This window comes from Haliotis rubra, unplaced genomic scaffold, assembly GCF_003918875.1.
Source record: "Haliotis rubra isolate DU_JTF1 unplaced genomic scaffold, ASM391887v1 Scf56, whole genome shotgun sequence".
Classification (NCBI taxonomy): Eukaryota; Metazoa; Mollusca; class Gastropoda; order Lepetellida; family Haliotidae; genus Haliotis; species Haliotis rubra.
The window spans coordinates 2,348,712-2,374,538 of NW_025767257.1; the positions used below are offsets into that span (position 1 = coordinate 2,348,712).

A 25,827-nucleotide genomic window follows, 5' to 3' on the forward strand; every position below is an offset into this window, starting at 1 on the left:
ATACATTGTTCCTGGTAAAAGCATTCCTGACATGTTACATGTAAATCCATGTCAGTAGCGTCAGGTAAATGTAAGGTTCTTCCCATTACAACTACTAATGAACGGGCGAAATGAGTCTACTGATTCACAAAGGAAGGATACAAATATATTGCAATGCAACTTCTTTATTACAATGACAGCGACGTTTCAGTGTATGTTGTCACAACGGTATCAACCTTATCATCACTTGTTTGATAACTTTGTTAGAACCTACACCAAAACGTCACTTTCACTGCAATAAAGAAGGTGTTCGTCCATATATTTGTATCCTCCCCTAATCTAAATGCCTCTCAAAGAATATACTCATACACTGATGGAATATTCTTAATAACTGCTACTCTGCCCATATGGAAGCGAACATTGTCTAATGAAGGATGTTCTTGCTGTTTTCATACCTCTGTTGCTTTCAAACATCCACAAAAATACTTGTTAGGGTATTCACAAATAGCTGTGAAAGTGAAAGGAGACATTTACAAAGTCTATATTTTGCATTATTCACAAAATATTAACTATGCCCCGAACCAGCTGTCAATTGTCAGTGGTTAATGATGCATTAAATGAACTTTCAGAAGTACTCATGTACGTTGCTTAGCACTATTTTTATTTACTTTCATTCATTAATCCAAAAGATGAAGAATCATTATAAGCCTTTAATGACGTCACAAGATGTTAATAAAGGGTTCAGAAGCACAATAGTTTATAAGTAAATTAACTTTCACGTATTTTAGTGAGACGAGATGTGATACAATGCTTAAGGCACCTACCTCTACGAATACCTTCATACCTTATCAAGTAATAACGTAATTATAATCTGTTTTATTCCATACTGCGAATACCTACATACCTTATCAAGTAATAACGTAACTATACTTTGTTGTATTCCATACTACGAATACCTACACACCTTATCAAGTAATGACGTAATTATAATCTGTTTTATTCCATACTACGAATACCTACATACCTTATCAAGTAATAATGTAATGATATTCTGTTTTATTCCATACTACGAATACCTACATACCTTATCAAGTAATAACGTAATGATATTCTGTTTTATTCCATACTACGAATACCTACATACCTTATCAAGTAACAACGTAATTATACTCTGTTTTATTCCATACTACGAATACCTTCATACCTTATCATGTAATAATGTAATGATATTCTGTTTTATTCCTTACTACGAATCAGGTATAGGCATGTTGCCATTCCAAGGAAGAGGGTTCTGCGTGTGGACTTTTCACACAAATGAATTATTCATAAGTGTGACAATCAAAATGGTCGATAGCTCTCCAGTCAAGCGCATGATAGAGTGGCGTTGAACCTTGACGAGGCTAGAATTCCAATACTTTGTACTGCATTATTTGAAACGATTGAAGTGAACTCTGAACAGATTCTTAATATTTAATGTAACTCCGATGATGTGTCGCCATGGCACAAAGTGGACAATTTAGATGATTATATTTCAAACAAATGATTTCACGCACTGTGCACATTGCCCTGAAGATTGTAAACAACTAAACACAAAACGTTATTGGTTAACTTAGATTTAGATTTCAAAAGTAACAAAATCCTTCCATACCAGAAAACAAATAGTCCAGTTCAAAATAACCCAATTTATATGGATTTGCCCTGAAGATTGTAAACTACTAAACACTAAACGTTATTGGTTAACTTAGATTTAAATTTCAAAAGTAACAAAATACTTCCATACCGGAAACAAATAGTCCAGTTCAAAATAACCCAAATTATATTGATTTGTCTACCCGGAGAACACCTCCGTGGTGTAGCGGGTGGCGCGTTTGGCTCCGCGTCATACCAAGAGACACTGAAAGACGACGTTACTTGTTGTTACTCTGCCTGTGCACGACACAAGCGAAAAGTACTACGACTGGTTTGTTGAAACCAGTATCAGTGTCAGCCTGCGGGGTGGTTTGGCATGACTAGTATAAGCACCAAAACACACACTCACTTTCTTAAACACTGGTGCAAGCATGTCGATATATTATTGAAAACAAATGGATGCGACGGTAAACCAATTTCTTCTCACTACTTTCTAAACATTTCTATTGGCTTTTGAATATATATGCATGCCCAGAATATAGAATTTTCAATTTTGAATCCTTGGAGAATAACTACATGCCCAGAATATATATATTTCAATTTTGAATCCTTGGAATGACAACAAGTTTGGAAGGTAGCATTTCAATTGTTGAGGAGGTTGAATGAGGACACTTTAATTACGACCACATTCGGTTTAATTCGAGGCGATTCCATATGGCATTAAAGGCATTAACGTTATTTCGAAAAAGAGCAAGCTTGATTTTAAAGCACAGTTTAATTAAAAGTGTCGGAACAGATTGTCCGTTTAAGAGCATATTGCTTAAGCTATACAGAAGACAAAGTTGGAAGGTAGCATTTCAATTATTACCATGCAAGACACATTGAATGTGGACACTTTCATTAAGACGACATTCAGATTAATTCGAAGCACGATTTCATTTAAAGTGTCAAAACAGATAGTCAGTTTTAAGAAGATATTGGATAAACGATACAGGAGACGTATATACACCCAAACCGGAGACTGATTCCAACATTTGGTTTCTGTGGTTCTGAACCTTCTTTATTATGGGGGTGTATGGCTGTTGTGGTAAATACAATCCATCCCCACTCCACTTATCATTAGATATCCGATATACACTGGTTTACATTCACTCGACTGCGCTGTATCCAACCCCATTCATCATTTAATCACATAGATTATTGAAAAGATCCGCTCTCAATAATGCCCAAATCACCCTTACATAACGGCTGTTCTTCATCTGCCTATTCTCTGGTAACCAGACACCCCATCTAGAGAGCCTCCAGTGATATATACCATGAGTTGTATAGGTAGGACAATTCAGGGACGAGGTATCTACTCTAATCAAGATACACATCAGGTGAAATGTATGCAAATGTGTGCATCTGGTTCTGCCAGTGAAGCTGATAAATCCATTTGTGATGCAGCACCAACGACCTTTGGTGTGTTCAATGGCAGTTTGACGTGCCGACGGCACCCTGCAGCCACCATATGTGAGCAGCCTGATGGCGTGACAGAGATGATTGAAACACCTCTATAGCATAAGAAGATCCAGACTTATTTGCGAATTGCCTTCACCAAATCTGACTTGGTAGTGTCGAAATGTACTGCAACATATGTATGATTTTGTATGGTAACAAAGAGACGCTGGGCCCCCCTTGTTGTTGAAAGGTTATGTAATGTGATCAGTATCATTGCTCAGGACACTAAAGGCAAATGATTTCAGTCATGGATAATTTGTGTGTTGCGTTGTCTAAGTGAGTATGTTCTTGGTATCTCAAATCTTACTGTAGATACTGAACGGAAGCACTGACAAATGACCGTTTGATGTGTGTTAGGCTATGTACCCTTGTACAGTTACACTATATTTCAAAGCAGCTTTCATAATGTTTTTGATAAAGTATTTTTTTACAGCAAATCTAATATTCTTCATGATTTATTGCCCTGCATATAATATCTTTATGTGAATTATTTTGGGTGTATTTATAATAATATGTAACAGATGTTTCATATTTCAACACAACATGAATTACCTCACTATCTGTAAAAATGGAAGCGTTCAGTATAAGTCGTTCATCCAATCGTGGCAAAGTATTGTAATGCAGAGCCAGAATCGGTTCCTGCGACAATATGCATTCAGTAAATTAATATTTTGAAAACAGACTGTTTCCTTTCTGTTTCTGGTGTTAGTATCATATTCATTCCACCCCTTATCCGTATTCTGGGTATATGGTTACGGAAATTGGAAACAAGCAAAACAGTTTTACGGATGCTTGAAGCACGTTTGCAAAGGGTGTTGTTTATTTTCACGTGAACTAATCAATTCTCTTTCCATAAATCTTATTATCATAATAATTCTCTGCGGATTAAAGTACGGTATTTTTGTTATTAGTTGATTTGATTCCCCAAGTCCCTTGGTCATATCAAAGTTCTATATCGAGCCACGGTATGCTTTTAGTATCTCTACGGAGTAGAGAGTGGTGTCATTAGTTCGATTAGAGTAGCCTCCCTTGCACTGTAAACTCTGACTGCTGCATTACGAGAAGCCTGTTGTTTGCTTTCGTGTTTGGCCTGATTGTATTTCTCCTATATGGATAGCGTATGCTGTGCGACATATCAAAAGAGGCACTTTTCCCTGTTGGTTACAAATCCCACAAGAGTTGTTCTGTAATTGCACACGACTTAGTGTCTTTTTTCCGAAAACTTTCAACACAAAAATACGATGCATTATGCACCTGAATATGCATATACAATTTACGTTTTACTTCAATTATTTAAATGCATAATTACTTTGGCAATTGCATGCAGATTTTAAGTGTTATCATATCTAGAATGTACGCTGATAATTCATCATACAATAACGCACGGTTTTAGTACTTGGCGCTTTAACTCAAAACATTTATGTTCTCATTGTATAGCCCCCAATGAACTTTCATAGTTTATTTCAATGCAAATTGCTCATCGTCATTTATATAAAACTCGAAAACCCTCTTTATTACCCTTCTGGGCAATGCTCATATGACAGAGACAACAAAACCGGGACATAACGCATTCCAGATTATAGCATAGGGTTTATTCAGTTAGGAATACTGTGGGCTGCACGTTAGTGCTGTCAATTCAATTTCGCCCTGTATATCACATTTCGTCTCGTATTGTCACATATTTCAACTGAAATTGACCAGTATGCATTGCAATGTATCAGCGGAATGACAGAATCAATACAATAGCGAGAGGTGATTCGCTGCTTGGTTTTCAAGCACCTAAATCACAACCTGGTGATGTATGTTCCAACTGACCTGTTATCAGTGTCATCTCTGGACAAGGTCAATTTATTCTCAATATTCCACGGGAAGGTCATTATTAAGTCATCCATCACTGAACAAGGATACCCCAGCATCTTTCGCTAAGATGGAATTCATGACCATATCCCAGATTGTTCTCAGTATACATATTTGCTTCCTGTCACCTTAGAAATTAGTATCGTCATGACTTCAAAACAATAGAAATTTAATATTACTACTCGATTAACAGAAAACATTATAAATGTCACTATCATGTTGTAGACTAGACTATTCCCCTGAGAGCAATAACAATAGATCCCCTAATGTACATAACGGCAGTTTCAAAGCTAATTATTCTATTATAGCTGTATCGAGGAACAGTATCTTTAAGATTGATGGAAATTACGGAAAGGCCGGAATGGACACGTCTCCCCGTGAAAGCAGTAAACATCGCCTTATCTGAATCCAGCCTTCCTGGCCAGAATGAGGCGAGGTTTCAGCCAGGCTTAATACAAAAGCAGGTAGCTGGTATTTGAGGGCGATATTGGCACATCAATTCATCCAACGAGATCAGCCGTTCTCATTTAGTGGTCAGGAGTGACCATCTCGAAGCAAGACCACGGGTCATTCCTGTTTGAGTGGAGGCAAGCATTAACCTTAAACCCCAGCTCTATCCCTCTTCTCTGGGACTGGAATTCAATATGGTTTGCAATTAACGGTCAGCTGGCTAAAGCCACGACCAGTTCGAGTCTGAGATTAAAGCGTGGGTCAATAAAAGTGGTCAAAGGTCCGTTGAGAAGATGCTGAGTTGACATTATCAAAAGTCAGACAGGGATGCTGATTGATTGAAGTCTTTGAGAACGCCTTGTGTATAGTGCTGTTCTTTATGGTGTTCAGAATATATGGCAGAAGAAAGGGAATGTTCCCGTTTGGTCTTTTATCTTTGATGAAGTGGTAGTTAATTTCATTCTGCACCATGCCTGGCTTAATTAAGGAATTGGGAGCTGACTATGATTAAAACTAAACGCATTTATATATGACAAGTTTGAATGTACTCATTAAAATAACCTTTAACGTGATTGCAAATAGTGTATCAATAATCAATTCATCATTTGATATGCTATATATTAATTTGAATAATGATTAAGTGTAGAAATATCAAAGATCGTTTGTCCCATATTGGCGTAGGTGGGTTGGAGAAACTGCGATATATTATTATATATTAGTGTTTCTACGGAGCCTGGAGTTAAATGTGTTTTTCAGATGACATGCAACATGACTTTACTCGCACTGTGAAGACGCCCATATACACATGGCATTCGTGTCTGAACCCATCAGACTATTAATTAATCCCACCACAAAAGTCAGCGCTAGGGCACCTGCATCTGTTACCAGTATAAGACTCCAGGATACAATCAGAAAAGCCACGGAGTTCCATCACTGTAATCAACAGTGACACCGATGTGGTCACAGTGGTAACACGCATTGTAGATTAATTATGTATCATTATCTGAACTGATTAGAGTAACAACAATATAACAGATCACGTCACAGGAGACCGAAGATAATGATTGTTTTTACGCAACCGAGAGGCTTTCTTTTTAATCGATCCTAGCATTGCAGTGCAGTATTATTGATTCAGATTACTTCCAACAATTATCCTTGCCTTTAGGATGCATTGATTTAATTTTATGCCTAGAGTATAATGTATGCAGTTTAATGGTTGACAATATTTTATGGTAGTAATTTAACAGGCATGACGTTTTTTCAAAGGCATAATCCTAATGTATTCTGTTTAATGGTTGACAATATTTTTATAGTAGTAATTTAACGGGCATGGCATTTCTGCTTGTGTATTCAGTTTGATAGGAAGTTCGATATTATTATGTTGGTTAAAATACGATAGCATTGTGGGCCTGAATAGTACTGTGATAGAATGAGTTGCTAAAACATGGGGACGTGATGCGAAGTCTACATTATGTTTTCGAATAGTCTAGTGAAAGGTTTTGGGACCTTCACACAATTGTATTTGTTCGTTAATCAAATATATGAAACATATTTCTAACATTTCGAAGCAGACATCGTACTATTTGTGGGTTCCAAAGCATTTGAAACGATAAATTCCATCCATCACTGAATCCTTGCCAAGTAAAAGATTTTATCCAAGTATGGAAAATGTGTTTTGACAAGTCCGTGTCCTTCACGAATCGTTGCATTGCATTATGTAAGCTCGATAATCACCAGCCGTAGAAATGAAGCTCAGCAGCGGTATTGCACGTGTATGACTTAGGGGTTATAGATGAAAATCAATACGTATGGAAAACCAATACAAAGACATCCATCAATAATTCAGTGCAATATCCTTCGCATGGCATCACATCATTGTTTCTCTCTCCTTTACGATTGTTTTGCGCGAAGCAACCCCAACACAACATTGTTTGCTGAATTAAGGCTTGTGGTGGGTGCTACGTAATTTATGCAGTTTTATTCAGAGTAAATAAGCTCGGTGAGTAAGTTGCCAGGGAGCCTTGGAATTTGTGACAACCGTGTAGAAGCCCTAGGGATTTGAGTGGCCTGGGTTCGGAAACATGTTTCATGTACGCTGGTGATTAGTAGTCCTCTTGCATGAAGAATTAGCTTGGTTCCTTGCCTTCCGTTGAGCATCGTTCTTTCAATGGTTAGTCAGTCTTAGGTCGGGGTCTATCGTACTTGGATTAATTGGAAGCTGTCTCTTTGAAATATTGTGCAGTCGGTCCCTATAGGATATTGATCATCTATGCAAATCGGAACCCCTGATATTTGGGAAAACATAACGGTGTGTCTGTTTTCTACCGGAAGTGGTAAAGCTGGATTATGCAATGACGATGGTTGTTCGATTGACTTGTTTTCGGTGGTGTTTCTCCGCTTGGGAAGTTCGAGCTATCACTGTTTCCATTTTGTGATATTGTGCATTAACCTCTGCCTCGTGAAATGGCGGATAGGCAACCGAGGCCCATTAGGCTGTTAAGTGATCAGAACTGATTTTGACTTTGTTGGACTAGTGCCAAGGGATCTGGAACCAAATTTCATCTCTCGCATCCTGATACTTTATTCCCCACCATCCTCATTAGAGTCCCAACATCCACTTCTCAAAGATGCTCATTGTTTTCAGGACTATCGTTCACGGCTCCTGCAATTGAGGACATCATCTTCAGTGAACGTTGTGTTTTTTGTCTCGGCTAGGGCATGCCCCTGACTGTTACCTTCAGTGCATGTGTGTGACATTGCCGTGAAGTCCAATTATTGTATCACGTGATACCGTGTCGCCATTGGCAACCACCCGAGATGTACATGTATCGTCGACGACGGAGTTCCCTCCTCTTGGCGAGCTCGGCCCCCACAAGGGGGTTTGACAAACTTCCAGACCAGCCTAGTGCAGTAGGGGAGATTGCACACCAACAGTAAGCTGAGCAACTTGTCTCCAGTAATGGTAGTCGCCTTATATCAGTTTAAGAACACACGTTTCGCGGTCAGATATATTCAATAAAAAATAATATACGTAAATATGTTAATCCATAAATTGAACTCTTATATAACGTTGTGGTTTAGTTGTTCAGCACATTATCAAAATTAACAGAATTATATAATTCATGTAACAAGAAAATCGTGCTTAACATAAGGCAAAGGCATCCCAACATCCTATGTTATTCATTAATGAAGTTGAAACTTATTTGTACTGAAAACGTGTTTTCTTGAGCATAGGAAGAACCCCCTTGTAGTGTTTTTCTTCGGTTCCAGAAACTTTGCCTGGTCTTTTCCCCTTTCCCATTTTTGTGTCAGCACACTTAGAGAGGTTTGTGAACCCACCAACCCATTCATGGCTGGAACAGATTCGTCATGTAATGTCCTTCTAGCCGGTACGTGTAGGTGCTTTTTTGGTCCTGCTTAGAAACTGGCTTCCGCTTTTCCCATTCCCACAATGCGTTTGGCTCATAGCTTCTTCCGGTTGTTGTGTTTTATATTTTACTTCATTACATCAGGATGCATATTACATTGCGCTTGCGATTGTAACTAACGGCTTTTTCTTCTTTTGTGTACAGGTAACGTTGTAATGTAACCAAATGATTTTTCACACTTAATATTCTTAAAATGACTATAGTTTGTTTTACATCAAGATATAATATCGTAAGTTATCATTTCATTCCATTAAGAACCTTCATTGTATTTCTTAACACATGTAGTGTAGTTCAGGTCACTTAGCGCTGCTTTGACAGCCAATGTCAAATGCAAATGTACATGAGATATTCAACAATGTGATGTTGGTTGTTCTAGCAACAGAATCATTCTGTAAGATTATGTAAATGTGCTTGCTTCTTTTTGTGTTTTCCTTACCTCGCATGTATGTTTTCATACTAGCCAAACCTGTGTATATGTGTGTTGTGAATACGCTTCGGGTCCATGTCATTTTTATATCTTTCAAGACTGGGCTTTTGAAAGGTATGTGGATTTTCATCACAAACCTGATTTTAACTGTTTCACATATTCACACAGTACATGTGACAGATACACGGTTGTTTTGGAAAATCAACTGCTTTAGGATATTCCAAGATGACACGCTGTGGGACAGGGTTTTGATCGATAAGAAAAAGGTGTTTCTAAAGGCATAATCCCCTTACCAAGATTAAATTGGCAAACACAATGAATTTGGCGTTGAAATGGTGTTATAAATGTATAAGTGTTTAAACTTTGCAAACACACTATGTGGATACTTTTCCAATCATTTCTGGTGTACCCCGCTGTGATATTGCTGTGATATTGCTAAAGGCGGCTTAAAACCATATTCACTCACTTTTCCAATCACAAAGGAGTTTTGGCAAGAAGAAATATCTGGACTCATACTTTATATATTTATTGCTTATACACCTGGAGAAATCACTTACACACACACACACACACACACACACATACTTTCCTTCATACATACATACATACAACATACATACATACAAACGGAAAATACAAACAAACGGAAAATACAAACAATGGAAACTAGAAATACAAACACCCGCGTATCACGACGGAGAGAAAATATGACGATATGGCAGGTGTAAAGAGATTCTAATCTAGACCCAAACTGTTAGAATCCACGGGTAGAATCCACGGGGGAGGGGACAGCATGGTAGTAACAGTACCGAGGACACGCAGGATACCCACACAGTAGGACAGGGAGTATAACCACCTAAAAGGCATCGGAATAAGAAGGTTGCAGGTATGGATGTCAAACGTGATGGTCGACCCCTTGGAGTAGGATACGCTAACCCTTTCGCGAACAAAGAGCATCATTGCCATTGTGATACCGATGAGCACATGAGTCTGTTATAGTGGGAATTTTATAAGGTATTCTGCTTTCAGTAGAGATTTCGTGTAATTATGGACATTTTGTCGTTATAGTAGTACCAACGTAACAAGTGGAAGCACACGTCTAGAAATTGTAATCAAGAATAATATGAGGAACGTTATGGCAAACACAGACGCCTTACTGCAGACGAAAGAAACACAGACGTTTGTCGAGGTTATATGTATGTATATGTGATATGTATTATTGATTAATTATTAATACTTGTATGTGTTACTTAATGTGTTCGACTGAGGTTTACAGAATACCTTACATTATAGGTATGCGGGACATTTACAAGCAAGGGACGTTGCACGTGATGTTAAAGGGTAACGTAAATATTCAGACATTGATTGCCGTTAGGTCGGACTCCCCATGCCAAACACATTCTGACAGGATTTCCCCTCCCATGTCACGTGTCTCGCCCAGATCATTACAAAATGTAGGGGTCCTCTGATGTATATCTTAATCTACACCTGTCAATAGCAATCCATTTCAGGTTTGTCAAACCATCGAGGCTTTAACACGCTGGGGTACAAGCCACCAAGCGAAAAAGCTTTCATCATTTCATAATTCATATCAATGTGTTGATGCCCTAGGTCGCTCTTCATTAACGCGCGATATCGTTGTTTCATCCTTCGTTCCAGTGACATTTCATTTGGTCCAGGATAGTGGCTATATCGCCCCGTAATAAGCATATCATGCTGATTTCAGGCTTGCTATTGACAACTGACCACCAGTCTATCAGAATAGAAGACAGTAATAAGAAGGGGCCGCTCTTTAATACGGATGAAGCCCACGCCTGAATAATTTGCAATGAGTCCTAAGATGAAATATCAATACGTACTATTCTCTATTGGGATTTCTGGCCTGAACTTATCTTGTTCTAAGAAGTCGTTCTCAATACAGTGACCACAAACCAACCATGAGGAAGTATATGAATATGCATGTATCTGTGAATCGGTGTTTAACGTTTTCACCATCAATCTTAATTTTCTTTTTGTATTGAGAATGTATTTAGTATAAATGCCACAAAACTTGCCACGATTTATTATTTGTGGTGTAAATATTTCCATCAAGTGTGTGTATGAAATAGAAATGTAAAATATAAATCATTTTTATGTTCCTCGTGGTGAGATTGTAATAGCTATTTAACTCAAGCCTCGTTACAGATTGCATTCATTAGTAGGAATGTACAGACAGGTCGAATATGTCACATGTTCTTGTCGTTTGGAACTGAAATGAACAATGCTAAGGAATAAACTGTCTCACATTGCTCATTAGTGGATTGACAGAGCGTTGTGAATTTAGGAATCAGTACAAAAGATTCAAGCAAAAATCTCCCCAATCTCCGCAACCTGTCAATTATGTTCGTGCCTTGTAGAGTAAGCACATGCTGGACTGTCTCGTTAAATGCCCATATCAAGTTAAACAGCTGACGATCGGAAGATACCATTTTTTCATTGCTTCATGTCTAAAACGACCATGCATGTGATGACAGGCTCAAAACATAAAACTGACGGTTGAAATTGAGTTTGCGGTATTGCTTGCACATATAACTTCCAGCGTTGTCAAGAAATGTTGAAATCTGATTGTATGGCCATATTCAAATTGTCACAACCTCACACAAAAGTGAATGAACTTGTGATGTTCCTTTGAAGAAAAATGAATCTTTTTTGAGTCATGCGAATACAAAATATGACAGCGGTGCCATGTGGAAATATACATAGGCACTTGAAAGTGTTGTAAATATGACATTCTGTCGATAACAATGAATGTGTTTTCTATATGTTGCAATAAGTTAATGTATTGTACAATGTTTAAAAGGAGAAAAGCACCGTCATTATGGTTACCGAAGTTGAACACAAATTAATCCGCTGGTTTCATTTTAACAGATTGCTTTTGTCTTATCCCATGTATACCGATTATAGCTTAAGGGATTTTGCCTTATTGAATAAAATTTCCCAAATCACATTTCAAAAGAACAACCGTGGCGTAAATAAATAATTATCGCGTTAACACATTAAGAGAAACCAAACTTCTTATGGTCCTGGACTTCAAAGAAACAAATTTGATCGTATTCGAGCTGGAGGCAAACCTACGGCATGTTTTTAACAAGATCGATGATGGCGTTTAATTTCAAGTTGAACATTTCAAAAGAAATCTGTGATGGAACTAAACAGAATCCGCCATTTTAGTTATGACGTCACTTATTCACTACGGGATACGGGAACCTTATACTACGTCACCGGATATGAGTTCTTGTCATATTATTCTCGTTTTAACCGAACAGGAAGTGATTAGTGTATGTGACAGAGCGCTCTTATTGAAGTCAGCTACTGTTGAAATGTGGATGACAGAACGTCTTTTCCCTGAAGTCTTTGGTTTCCTCATCTTTAGCATCCTCATCCTGCCTTTGTTCTTGAAGACCGTAAGCAACCTGCCTAACTTACAACAATAAAAGGGTACAAGACGATGATGTTAATCAAGGGGAGGCAGCCGCGTTAAATCAAATACATTGTCATTGCCCAAGGTGGTGATGACTTTCAATGTATACAGCTGTATAGTCACGCAAAATAGTCAATAGAAAATCCTCAAACAAAGGTTTCTACATTCTGCCGTCTTGTGCACAATGGCATTAATTCCTTCTCAGTTACCAAGGACATATCTGGTTCTTCATAAAAGTCATTGACAAGACTTAATGTCAGTCAGCTATCCGTAGGAAGAGACTGAAGAGTCTGTCACAAGTAGGGTCTTAAATACTGGACTTGTTTCCAATTTTGGAGGAATCTGCTTAATTGGTCATGCAATTAGCTTCATCTGGTGATTGGAATATCCGCCGGACTGAAGATGGGTCAGTCATTGGAAGAACATATTTGGCATGACATCTATCACGTTTAACACAGCTGTTGTGGACCCACTCGTTTCCAAGCGGAGAATAGTGAAGGCGTTCTGATCATATTTATATTGTAGCATCTTCAATAGCAAGCACGATTCACCAATACATCTGCATGGCGTTCCACCGACGCTAGCTTAGAAACGGTTGTTTCAAGTGACAATCCTGTGTTCGGCCTTCAAGAAGGAAGATTGTGGAGTTGTGTTTCTAGAAGAACCCCAGCAGCACAGCCGATCAGTGATGTTGGAGGGCATGATGTAATTGAGTCCACTATGTAATGCTCTTGTTGAACTGTTTAACCATGGACTAGCTTTCACCAACAGTTTCTTCAATCAAACATTCTTTACAATGAGATATGTCAGGTAACGTAAAAATGTAATTATAATATCAAGGCATGTATTTATTATAATGTCATTTTATATCTTAAAACCAAAATCATTAACGAGAATCAATAATCATGTAGTCTTTCTTTCTGACGTATGCTAAAATTGAGCCATTCTATAACCCTTGTACGTATGTGTAGATTTTCGGTGTTCAAATATTGTCCTTCACACCTTCTCCTCTGAACTCATGAAACCTTCTAACGGAAATCAACACCCATTTTGATTAGTTTGCCGCTATTGATGTTATGGTGACGTCACAAATCTCAAACGTCTTCATGATATTGGAAAGAGTCATTGGATCGCTAAATTCGTTCTAAAAGTAAACGAAAGAAATGTGGCCATCGATACTAAACCCCTAATACCATCCTAGCAGACATGTTCTTCCAAATGTTGTCCGACCACACTTTGGACGCTGTACTTGATATTTTTAGCCAGTGATAAGAAGCCCGTATGATTGATGCGGGGGTCAGATTTTCCAGATTCGGTCAAGTAGTACCTTGTTTTTTCTCACTTTTGTCTGAGCTCTTGTAGTTTGAGAAGTAGCTTATCTTACTGAAACGCGACAGAGAGATGCGTCCATGAACCCCTTTGCTTGTTCCTGGCAATTACAAGCATGGAGTGGTTTTTGGCGTTCGATCGCCTCCAACGTTGTTTGCGTAACACAATTTGATAGAAAAAGATTTCATTTGATTTTCCAATATCTAACCGGCGACATCTAGCTAAGATCGTTCTTAGATTCAGCTAGCAAATCAAAGAGTACGTCTAAGACAGAAATTCTTGCGCTAAATTTGATTTTTACTTGTCTGTACGTGATACTCCTCAGCAACAGGAGTATTAAAATGGTTTGATGTTTTGAATGATATATAACATTTTCTGTACATATAATGGGAGGTTTGCGTTTTGATGAATACCACTAGAAACGAAAGTCTACAATTTAGTATATTTTGCTTAATTATTTTGCTGTCTCTACACATTTCAATACAATGTTATCATAACCAGCGACCAAAAAGGTTTTTTTTCAATGACATTCTGATTTCTGTTATACATATAGGTATTTATGTGTATTTGTTTGATTGCATGTTTGTGTTTGTTTGCTTGTTTGTGCGTGATCGTACGTGCGTGCGTGTGTGTGCGTGTGCGTGCGAGTGTTTGTACATGCATGAATGGATGCATTGCACCTGAGAATGAAAGTCAATTTTTTTACAAACCTCAAATTTCTCTGGTTTATATTTATCAGATTATTATATTATCTTCCCACAAAATGATTGTCAAGGTTATTTCATCTCTGAACATATGTCACATTTGCAATCTTTTCCCATGATATTTAACTCTGTTACGCATGTCCTCCATGGCACTCGGCAAAAGTGAGTAGCACGAAATTTGATACTGCACACTGATTGAGCGAGGACTATCCTCTATTACTAGATTACGAAGGGGCACTGGCTAGGATTGGCATGAATTAAACATATATCCGCCATTATTCTGTCTGGCCCGGCTATGGTCAGTCAGTTGAAAGAAGCAATCAGTTCTCGTATTTTGAAATGGGCAAGACATAGGCACTAGTGTAGCCAATGTGTTTAACGTAAATTGCCTTGATTCCTGAACTTGAAGAATGGTCTGCATGATACAATGACCAATACCATGATTGACACAATCCGATGTGCACAAAATAATGCGTTTTGCTTATTTTATTATTCACATGTACAAACTGATTACGACTCTGATTTAGGACAATGAAATGTTTTATCAATACATTATTGGAATGTAGTTCAGTAGTTTTTTAAATGCTTATCAGCCCAACAAGTAGACTATTCACATTTCTACACACGAAATTAATATGGGTTCAATGAGACTTCTGTGGAGTGTGGTTGCAATGTCTGTTTTTCTTCATGTGTAGCCACAATGGTTGTGGGCATCTGTTTGAGAAAGTCACATGTACATCGATTACCATTTCTTGGGATATATCTGATATGCTGGCAGTTGATGTTGTCCATATAAGGTGCCAGTCCTGTCGTCCCAGTTGGTCCAACCATTGTTCTATTTAAGCTCCATTAACTAATTGCATGGGGATGATCCTCTGCTGTCAAATTAACAAACAGATGCCTTTGTGAGGCCAAATGAATCATAAAATCGCCTATGCTCGCACTTGCCTTCCTTATTCAAGACCATTTGAATGGTATGGTAGGAAAGCATGTGTCTTGTCTCGGCACTTGCGAAAGGTCCCCAAAATGATAATATTCGAATGATCTGTCTTATGTTGGCAGAAGAAGGAAACATGCTATCTTTGAGTCTCTTTGCATGATTAGCATTCACAAGTCTCCTGTGGTTTAGCAGTGGTTCAGTTTCTCTTTGACTTGTCCATTGGAAGGTACGGCATCTACAGTTGACAGTTGCCCAGTGTGGGGGCCATTGAATGCTAGGGTAGGGATTATCTGTTCACGGAAGAGTAAGAAGTGTTATGTATAGGTTTCCTGAGACCAATAAAAGAAACTGCTATAGAGACGGTTCAGAGTTGAGCAAGCAGTTGTTTTGCACAGGAAAAGAAAGGAAAAGACCTATTAGATCATGATTTGTTCTAACCCAAATCGGTTCGGGAGCTTTCCGTGGGTTTAAGCATTGAAAACATTGATGATGATCCACCGTGCACCTTTGAAACGAGCAAACGGTTTTCCTGTGTAAAGTCCATTGAATGATGGCGATTGTGAAGTCCAGGACAGGGGATTGGACACTCTCGTGTGTATGATCCGAATGCTGCGCACTGTAAAGCACCTTCCCACGTTGATAGAAGCGCATGTCTACACAAGGCTCATCTTTTGAACACTTTCAAAGAAAGCCAGAAACGTATTCTTTGGTAATGCTTCAGTAGGTAATGTACCTTTAATAGTTTTTGTTGGTGAGAAATGCCACTGAAATATACAGTCCCCTTGATAAGAAAGGGTATAAGATGTGACCAGTCTGAAGAACTAATTACATCACTTCATTAAAGATACAGTGACGTCTTCTAGCAATTAATGTCGTCCTATGTCACCGTGCACAACCAGAAGTTGCAAGAATGTTGAGTCCAATCCCTTAAATATTTTACTACTGAAACAAGTAATGAAATGAAAGAAGAGTTCACATATTATTGTAAAATATCAGGCGTTATGTACATCACTGAATCAGTCAGATACAAAATGCGCTCTTGAAAAAAGCGAGTATAATTCCGAAATGTGATTTAAAATTTCACGATTTAAAATTCCACACGTTGCACACGTTACACATGTTAATGTCTTTTACAACTAACTGACCTATAAAAACACAAACATATTTAACTGCTGTGGATTAATATTGTAAATGTGATATGTTGTAATGTTCCTTTCGTCCTAAAACTACATTAAATGGAGAACAGATTTTGCAACGGGATTGTTAAATTGCCGGTAACATACTTGCACACATACACACAGAGTTAGCACTAAACACTCATGTAGAAGCTAAATTTAAGCAAATTGGTTCCATTTAATTTCTGATAGGTCCGAATTGGCCAACCGATTGCGTCAAGTCAAATCGATCAATTTGGGTGACAAGTGATCATGCTTTTTGTTGAAATTTACCATTCTCAAGGGAAGAATAAACTGACTCAATTGCCTGCACACCGATACGAAGGAATTGATCGAAACACCGGTGTTAACGATCGCTTACGACCAAAACTGGCAAAAAACACTTCTTTATCGAAGTGAAAAAGGCTCGGGGACTGTTTATTTTAAGTCAAACACAGACAGATTGGTATTTGCGAGACACCTCCATTTTCCGGGCAATCAGTGCCCCTGTGTTATATTCATGCCTCCAGCTATTTATACCGTAGAATCGTGTATGTTTGCAAGAGGTAAGAATGGAACCAGCAAATTCATAGGGAGTAGACATTTGACCAAATATGGTATCCTTGATCGAATACGTTAATGTTAAATGTTTTATATATGTTTTATCTATTTTGTGTAAATGTATAACATGAACACCTGAGAATAATTGATTATCTGCTGAAAAATACATTCCTGGCATAAAAGGCAAACTAGTAGTAAGATTGTACTTATACGAATGGATAACTGAAATTCAGTGATGACACCGGGTGTTCCCGGAGAGCGTGTCCTGTTTCATTAAGAAATGTCATGTAAATTTGACAAAATATTTGAATTGGGAGATGTAAACTTTGAAAAATATTAACTCTCATGTTCTTTTGTAATATCTTTGCCTCGATAAAAATATTTGAGCACTGCTTAGATTACATGGTATATTTCGGTTCCCTCCCACGTAATGCGAAAATTACTGTCCTTATATGGTTACGACAAATGACGCATCGTTTTAACATCGATCACCTTACCTATAAAATGAACAGAAGAGTTTAATGGCTGTGACGTAGTTAGTGCAGGAAAATTATGTTTTCCTTATCTGAAGACAAACTTTCTCACATTTCAAGACAGCTATATGGCAACAGTCAAATATCCCACTCGTGTAAGCATACTTGTTCCCAGAGCGCCAAATTAACCGCGCAAATGTGCCGACTACGTCATTACTAAATGACCAAGACAATGCATTTGGCTGCCAGCTATGTAACTATAGCAACTGTAAATAGTGTGAATGAGGGTGGCTATCGGTAGGCCTGTGAAAATATTTGCATTTCTGACATATGTTACTCAGTGTACAATAGACAATTAACATCTGGTTTATCTTTACAATGTAGTATCTATACGAATTTAGACGGATATCAGATTGTATATCAATCCAGGTAATATAATACATATGTTGGGTGTATGATGCCGTATGATAATATAACAAAACGGATTATTGTTATGTGATGTTTTGAAGGATAAAATGGATAGGTAGTTCATTCAGTTAATTACAAAATGTGATGTAAGGTAATGTCAATGTTTCCTGTGCCAATGTGCGGATAATAAAAAAATGTCCTTCTGTCTTATTTGATTTACGCCCAATACAAACTAGTTGGAGGAATTTGAAATAATGTTATCGTTTTGTTTCATTGAAAGCATATCTAATGTAGACACTTTTGTTCAGGTTGACTGTATTTAAGTGACATCCTGTTTGCCATGACTGTATGTGAGACCTTTAAGTTCCTCAACGGGTGATGTACTATTTTACAAAAGATATCAGCCTTTAACAAAAATATGAAATCTTTTGAACATATCCATATACGAACGTGCCTTATTTTTGAACATATCCATCAGATTACTCAACGTGCCTTTGTATTTTCAAATAATATTCCAGTTGCCAGAGATTTCTTGATTTATTACCGCTGTGTTATGTTTCAAACTGATATAATAGCGGCGTAAATTCTCATCCATGTATTAAGATTAATGGAATTCATGCCAATAACAATTCCTATCAAAGTATTTTTTGTGTTGATTTTTCAAGGTCAGCATAATCTATTTGTTTGTACAGATCCGTCTGAATTTTGTGCCTAGACATCTGTAAACACGTTCCTTCCTTTCTGAACACGTTAACTTCCAAGTTAGAAGCGTTTTAGGAACTGAAAAACAACCACTTCCTACTGTATTTGAACTCACTTAACTCATGCTGAGAGTAAAACCGAAAATGTCTCTGAGAAGCTGAATATGAAAGGGTTCCGTCTCCAAAGAAATAGTGGTTCATCCATATAACGCGATCTAAATAGCATCTTTTGTGAAATGTTTTCCGAGCAATTTATTCCAAGACGGGTGGATTCTCAGAGTTTGTTATCAGCGTCTGTCTCCAACCTAGAAATGCGGAAATGTTCGGAAGTGGCTAGCCCTATGTTTGTTTAACAATGGTTCGGCAAATAGTAACCCGCATTCCAACCACAAAAGTCTTTAGGACGGACTTCATTCCCTTTGACACAATTTACTTAGTGGAATATTTGAATTTTCGTCGCAAGCAGAAGCGTAATTCAATTGGTCCAGGCGGGGTATAGATCTACGCTGATTGCCATATAAACGATGGTCTCTGTGTAAATAATGTAGAAAATACTCAATAAGCCCTTGCCTGAAGTTCCAAAATGGCGCCCATGGAACGCTGTAAGAGTTTCCACAAGTCAATTCCATTAGTAAGGATTTGAACTCGGCGTTTTTGAATCTCAAATCCCCGACGATAGGCAATGACGTCAGTTGGCTCTTCCGCAATATCCCAATCGCCCCACGCACACTCTGTTGCCGCTTCCGGTGACAGCGGCAGACTACGCAAAGCCGCCATCTTTATTCTGAGATCTTCTGGAATTAGCGCTTAAATATCGTTACTATAGTAACAGTTGAAAGCTCCAGCAATGTGGGAGGTCGGCCATAATTACCTAGTGGGGAAATGTCGCGGATTTGCGGACAAATTAAATTTTCATATCTGACAAGCTGGATGGTGTTATTGATTAATTCAGAGTTCGATGAAGTGTGGCTGAAACCTTGACAAGAAGATTCGTTCAGAAGGACGTATTGAAAGAATATGTCCGTGAACTGTCAACATGTTATTTTTGTCTAAATCTGTCTATGCTGCATTGATTGCTTGCTTTAATGAGAAAGCATTCCTTTAGAACAGCAAAGAATTGACGCTTTACATACTTAGCTGGAACAGAAGGGAAATACTGACATTTGATCGTATTTTCCGTGGGAGGAATAGTTTCAATGAAAGATAGATGAATGAAACATATTCCTTGACTGTCGATAGAGGAACTCCAGCCCGGGGGATATAGCTTTCTTCCATTGCCTCTCGTGACCCTGCCATAATGGACGAACATTGTCGATCCGAGCTTTAATTAACACGGAGCTATTTGCATTACTACGGGCAGTCGATTTTATAACGGAACGATTCGTTTCCTCCAAGTAGAGCTTATAACGTGCGGGTCATCTAATTGAACCACACACACAAAACTCGGAGATTTTTTCCCCTACCGGCTAGCGTTCATCCGAGATCGTCCATACTGTGTTTACCGCTGCATTGTTCAAGAATCGCCCAAGCCTTTACTGGTAACGTACCATCGGCTTGCCTAGCACATGGCCTAAGCTTCTTATGAGACGCTCCGGCCGTATTCCCTTGGTCGATATGGGGGATTAGAAGATTGTTTAGCTTTGTGAATGCGCACATCCTTCTTTCACCTCGCGCTATAGCGCTGTTCCTTGACCCAAGGGATTGTGGCAAAGTCGTTACTGACAGTCCTTCGAGAACGGTGACCATTCTGTCGACCACTTGGACAACCGACACTTGGGTTATGTTTGAACACCATGTTCCATCGTTACCATCATCATTCTATGTGAGTATGTAGATGAGAGATGATTTGGTTGAAGTTTGGTGGAAAGTGAATGGTTGTTATACGAAAAGTGGTAAATAGTCTTATCTTGTCGTGTAGTTCCATAGCACGTGGTTGTCACAGACGTGTTTTGTGTGTTTATTTATTGTTTATTCTGAATGTCGACAACGGTTCAGGCTTAATCTGTTCCTTTGATTTATTCATTTAGTTTACATCTTCGTTACATTTATGTACTGGATATACATTTATGTCACAATTACACATAGGTGTACATAAGACTTCTAATCCTCGTTTGTGACCCTTTTGTTTTGCTAGTGAATGACAAAACAATCTTGTTTAACATAAACATCGTAATGTTTACTAAAAGTGATATTTGATTAATTCATGTTTATCTATATTGTTAAGTTCCTTAAAGCAGTCACATTAGTATCTTCGCCTTAATTTGCAATTCCAGTGTCTTTGGCATTTAAAACAGGGCGATTGAAATAACCAATCATGTTAACGAAAACAAAAAGGAACCAATTAACAATAACAAACACCGTCATCATGACATTTTAGATTAGAAACGTATCCTGTTCTCTGAGGGGTCCATTTAAAGGCATCGCATGTAAACAACACATGGTGCTGTCAAATTCTATAGAAGAGAGAGAGGGCATGAACTTTATGTAATTATGTAATTGTTCATTAGACGGCTAACTTCGCCATCGGAACTAAAGATATTTGGATATGTCCATGTAGCCTTAGTAACCTTTTCAAAGAGTTCAAGACTGGGGGTTTATAGAAAGACCTCTTAGGACCCATGATTTAATTTAGCTACTTTCCCATCTGCTACTGGATCGATTCATGTTAGTGATTTGTTGTCATGGGTTCAAAGTAAGTGCTAATATCCTAAACCAATGTAACACTATATATCATATCAGAGCATTTAGTAAATACCCGTCTGACACACTCTGATTAGATATCATTATAAATTGGATTGAATAGTCTTTAAGTCTACAGCTGGTATATTATAGTGGTCAGTTACGATAGGGAACATGACAATATGACATACACACACGTTCAGCAGTTTTCTGTATTTTTAATTATTTATTTTGTATGTAAAATCTTGTTGTCAGCTTTGTAAATAAACCGTCAGTGTAGTACTTTAAATGTTTCTTTTTTGCAATCGTTTGGAAGCAGATTAAAGGCATAAATTATTTAATATCTCATATTTAAGAAAGATGTTTTTATAAGAATATTATCATTAGCCCAGGTAAGAGGTTATCATATGTACATGATAGCACTGGCATGTAATTTCATTCACTGTCATAAATATGAGAAGGATTTTAAACACATATATCTAATATTTCAGCTTGTTTAGCAGCTCCATCACCGAGGGATGGTAATAATTAAGATTTGTTTTGAAATACGTCAAAGTGTTACAGAGGTCAAATATTTAGGCACATTTATGTTGAAGAAATAAACCTGTCGAAATAAACGAACCCACCTGGGCTACAGAACCATGACTAAAGCTACATCCGTTAACCGGTTCACGAACCTGCGTCACTCCTTTCATGTGTAGTTCCGTGAATGGTAAACAGGTGGAAAGCATAAGACTTTACTAACAAACTAATATAGGTCCATTAAAACAGACACCACTCACATTTTTTGCATCTCAGATTTTTCTCCGACGGTTCCCTCGAATTCAGAATTCTGAAGAGTATCTGTCAACAATAACATTTTGGCATTTCGTTTTAGTAGCTTCGTTTTAAAAAACGTGTCATTAATAATAAGCTTCTTGCATTAGAACCGTCTCTTCTGGGTTTTTTTTAATGATTTCTCCTCGAACTCTTTCGTTACACTGTTTCTTGTGTGTTGGTTTGTGAGAAAACGCCATATATGTGAAAACATTCATACTTATGACCATTTTGCAGGAATACATACCAACTAAACACCCCACAAAATTACAGAAATACCAATGAAGAATATGAATTTGGGTATTCAGGAATGTTAGTGAAGAATATGAGCTTTGGTATGATACCATAACAATGTACTTGTCCGTGTTCATTCCATATCACAGGATACATAATTCAAGCTAGGGACTAAATAACGATACGATTACAATGGCCAGGCCTTGTTCAAGCATGAAAGAGTGGTTGTAGGAAATGGCCTTGTCAAGTCCGGACAGCGCTTAAAGGGACAAAGGCCGACTGGACAGTAATGACCAATGTCATGTAAGCATTAATGGTGATAATGGCAACTGATGACCCATCACCAGGGCTATCTGGTACAATTGGCACGGACAATGATGTACCAAGAATTGGCATTATATATTTAAGGAACTAAATTGCCATAGCACAAACACCATACTTTAGATGTTGCATTGGTACACCAACCACTTTGGAACAACCCGTCCCTTGCAATGTGTTTTAGCTCCTATTCTCCGAGGGATCATGGTATTATTCAAGGTTTGTACACTTTTACAATGCTACAGACACCGGTCGGATTTTGTAAAGGCTTAACAGCAATTCTGTGAAATATTAGGACTGAAAAGTGTAATTTTAAACTCCTGATCAAATGTATTCCCGGCCTGTAGTTTTCTTCCAGCAATAGTCTTAATGACGTCAGTAGTAGACGACATCTGAGTAAAATGAATCGGATCTTATATCTTTCAAATGCCAAGCGTTCTAAAGGTCAGAGAGAATTAATTCATGTAGGACTACATATGGAATTATTTGACGTTACATTGTGATAATTGGTTTTTGAAATAATAACATTTTATTTATATTAATTCAATTTCCGGAAAGTACACGTGGGAGGAGAACTATTTCTATGTCGTTTCAGTTTACCCTTCTTGCGAAACGTTTTGTGCACTTGTCATTTGGGGAATTATTGCGCCAGAGAGAGAGAGGGGAAAGAGAGAGGGACACTAGTGACTGCATATTTTCTGATACCCTGCAGTTTTAATACATCAGGTTTGCATTAACCATGATTTCATCAGCCCCTCTTGGAGATACTGTCCTCAAACTCATTACAGAAGCTACAGCATCAAAAGAAAACAATGTTTGTCAGTTCTTTCGAATTCTCCTGATTGGCAAGTTATTTATATTCAGCCATGAACTTAAGGATATTGTCGATAAATAAGTAGAAAAAGATAAAATCGAAAAACAAATTTAAGAACTATGTCTGCTTAAGGCTTAAGCTAGAAGTTTTTAGAGTTTCTTTACTGTTTGGACATGCTGAATAGGTATATCGTTTTAAGCTTTAAAACACCAGGAGTATGTTACGATCAGTAAAATATACCTTTGAGAATTAAAGCAGGAAAAATATGTGTGTAATGTACAGAATATATAGAACATCAACACATATAAACGATGAAAACGAAAATAGAAGATATGTTTGATGTACCTTATGGGGAGCGATAAATGTCAGAGCATTGGCAAGAAGTGTAGAAATAAGTCAGCTATCGTTAACCACCTGGCTGAAACAACCTCTCTGTTTTGATGTGCTTAGAATTCTGTATTATCTTACAAAGCTGCTCGCCGGGCGAAAATAACGAGAGAGGTGCCGCGACAGACCGTTAGGGTTTTTGTAACCATCAGGTAGTATCCTGCACGGTACGAGGCCACACGGCAGAGAGCATGTTGGGATGACTTAATGGTTACATTTAGGAGAAACATGTAATGTGCTGGTTTGGAGTTATTGAAATGTCATACCCTATGGAGGCATATGTGTCCTGGCTCCGATTTCTCCAAACAAACTTAAGTCTGAGTTTTGACTGAAGTTGGAGTTTTACTCAAATTTGAGAAAATGCAAGAAAATGCATTTCCCAGAATGAACTGAAATCGAAATTAAACTCAAAGATAGTAGACAATTTGACTTTGGTGGATAGATTGCTTAAGTTGTTTGGGCTTTCTTATATTAAAAATGCAGTTGAGTTACAAATTCAGCTGTTTCAAATTGTCAAATTCAGTTTGAAATTTGAGTAAAAACTTAAGTTTGTTTCGAGAAATCGGGGCCTGGTGTAGCTGGAACTGATACATATAGAAACTTAGTCATTAACACAGCTCTCTTCGTTTTCCAACGCTTTCTTCTCTTCCCTCGATATGTCATAATACGTAAGGCGAAGCTATGGCGCTTCCTAACTCAAATAACCCAGATGTAACAACTAAATGCGTATGTTATAATGGGTTTTTTTCAAAGTTTCCGTTAAATATAACAACAGCAAAAATATTTTAACGTTTCCTTTTTGATAGCGATGTGAGGGGACTAGCTCCCTCCTCGGTAGTCATAACGCTAGGCGGTCAAGACTTCACATACCAGTCTGCAGATGGTTTCACGAATAAATAAACAGCGTTACCAGGGGAGGTGTGGTCCACTCTATGGCTAGTTGAGGAAGATAATTGTCTAAATATTTCCTCGCCATTGCCTGGACAAGGCGGTTGGTGCCGGAGGTTGGGAGACTGCTTGCAGATTTAATGGATAATGTGCTGTCGATCTGTGTAGGCCTTCTGTCTAAGAACTGACATTGCAATCGTGGATATAGACTAATTCTATCACAGAATTTGTATAAGATAATTACCGATGCAGTATGTGTTACATCTGTTACGTATCACGAATCGCAAATGTCCTTGAAAAGCCTTTTATTATTACATCAGTGCACATAGGGAGCCGCTGGAGTCGAGTATGCAAGACTCGCTGAATCCGGAATGAATACAGTAATCACGTTCAGTCTTCTCTTACATTCATTTTCCATTTCCACAAAATATGACTAGAATAATCTCCCGCGTCAGCGCCAGAACATAATCAGTTTCGACTATCTTGACAGTCCGGGGTTTTTTGTGTCATGTTATTTTTTCTAATTTCCTGGGTTTTTTCTAATTTCTTTAACCAAAGATATATGGAATATGTAGGTAGTTTCCCAATTCACAATCTCTCTTTCAATTTATAACGTTTATTGAAATAGGTCTAGTTAACAGTCAAATGCCTTTGGAAAACGCGCGGCGCACGACTTTGACTGCCATGATTA

The 25,827-nt window shown here is 37.9% G+C and overlaps 1 protein-coding gene across 2 annotated transcripts in view; it reads left to right on the forward strand.

The window, feature by feature from the left end:
• Nucleotides 1-25,827, forward strand: part of LOC124253965 (innexin unc-9-like) — an 86,109-nt gene that overhangs the window by 8,671 nt on the left and 51,611 nt on the right. Inside the window, exon 1 of one of the 2 annotated variants that reach the window (XM_046687814.1) lies at nucleotides 7,485-8,348. The exons of the other annotated variant lie outside the window; for it this stretch is intronic. Coding sequence (XP_046543770.1) covers nucleotides 8,233-8,348 — 116 coding nt within the window. The 5' untranslated portion in view covers nucleotides 7,485-8,232. Of the gene's footprint in view, nucleotides 1-7,484; nucleotides 8,349-25,827 lie in introns of those variants that run through there. 2 annotated transcript variants of the gene reach the window in all.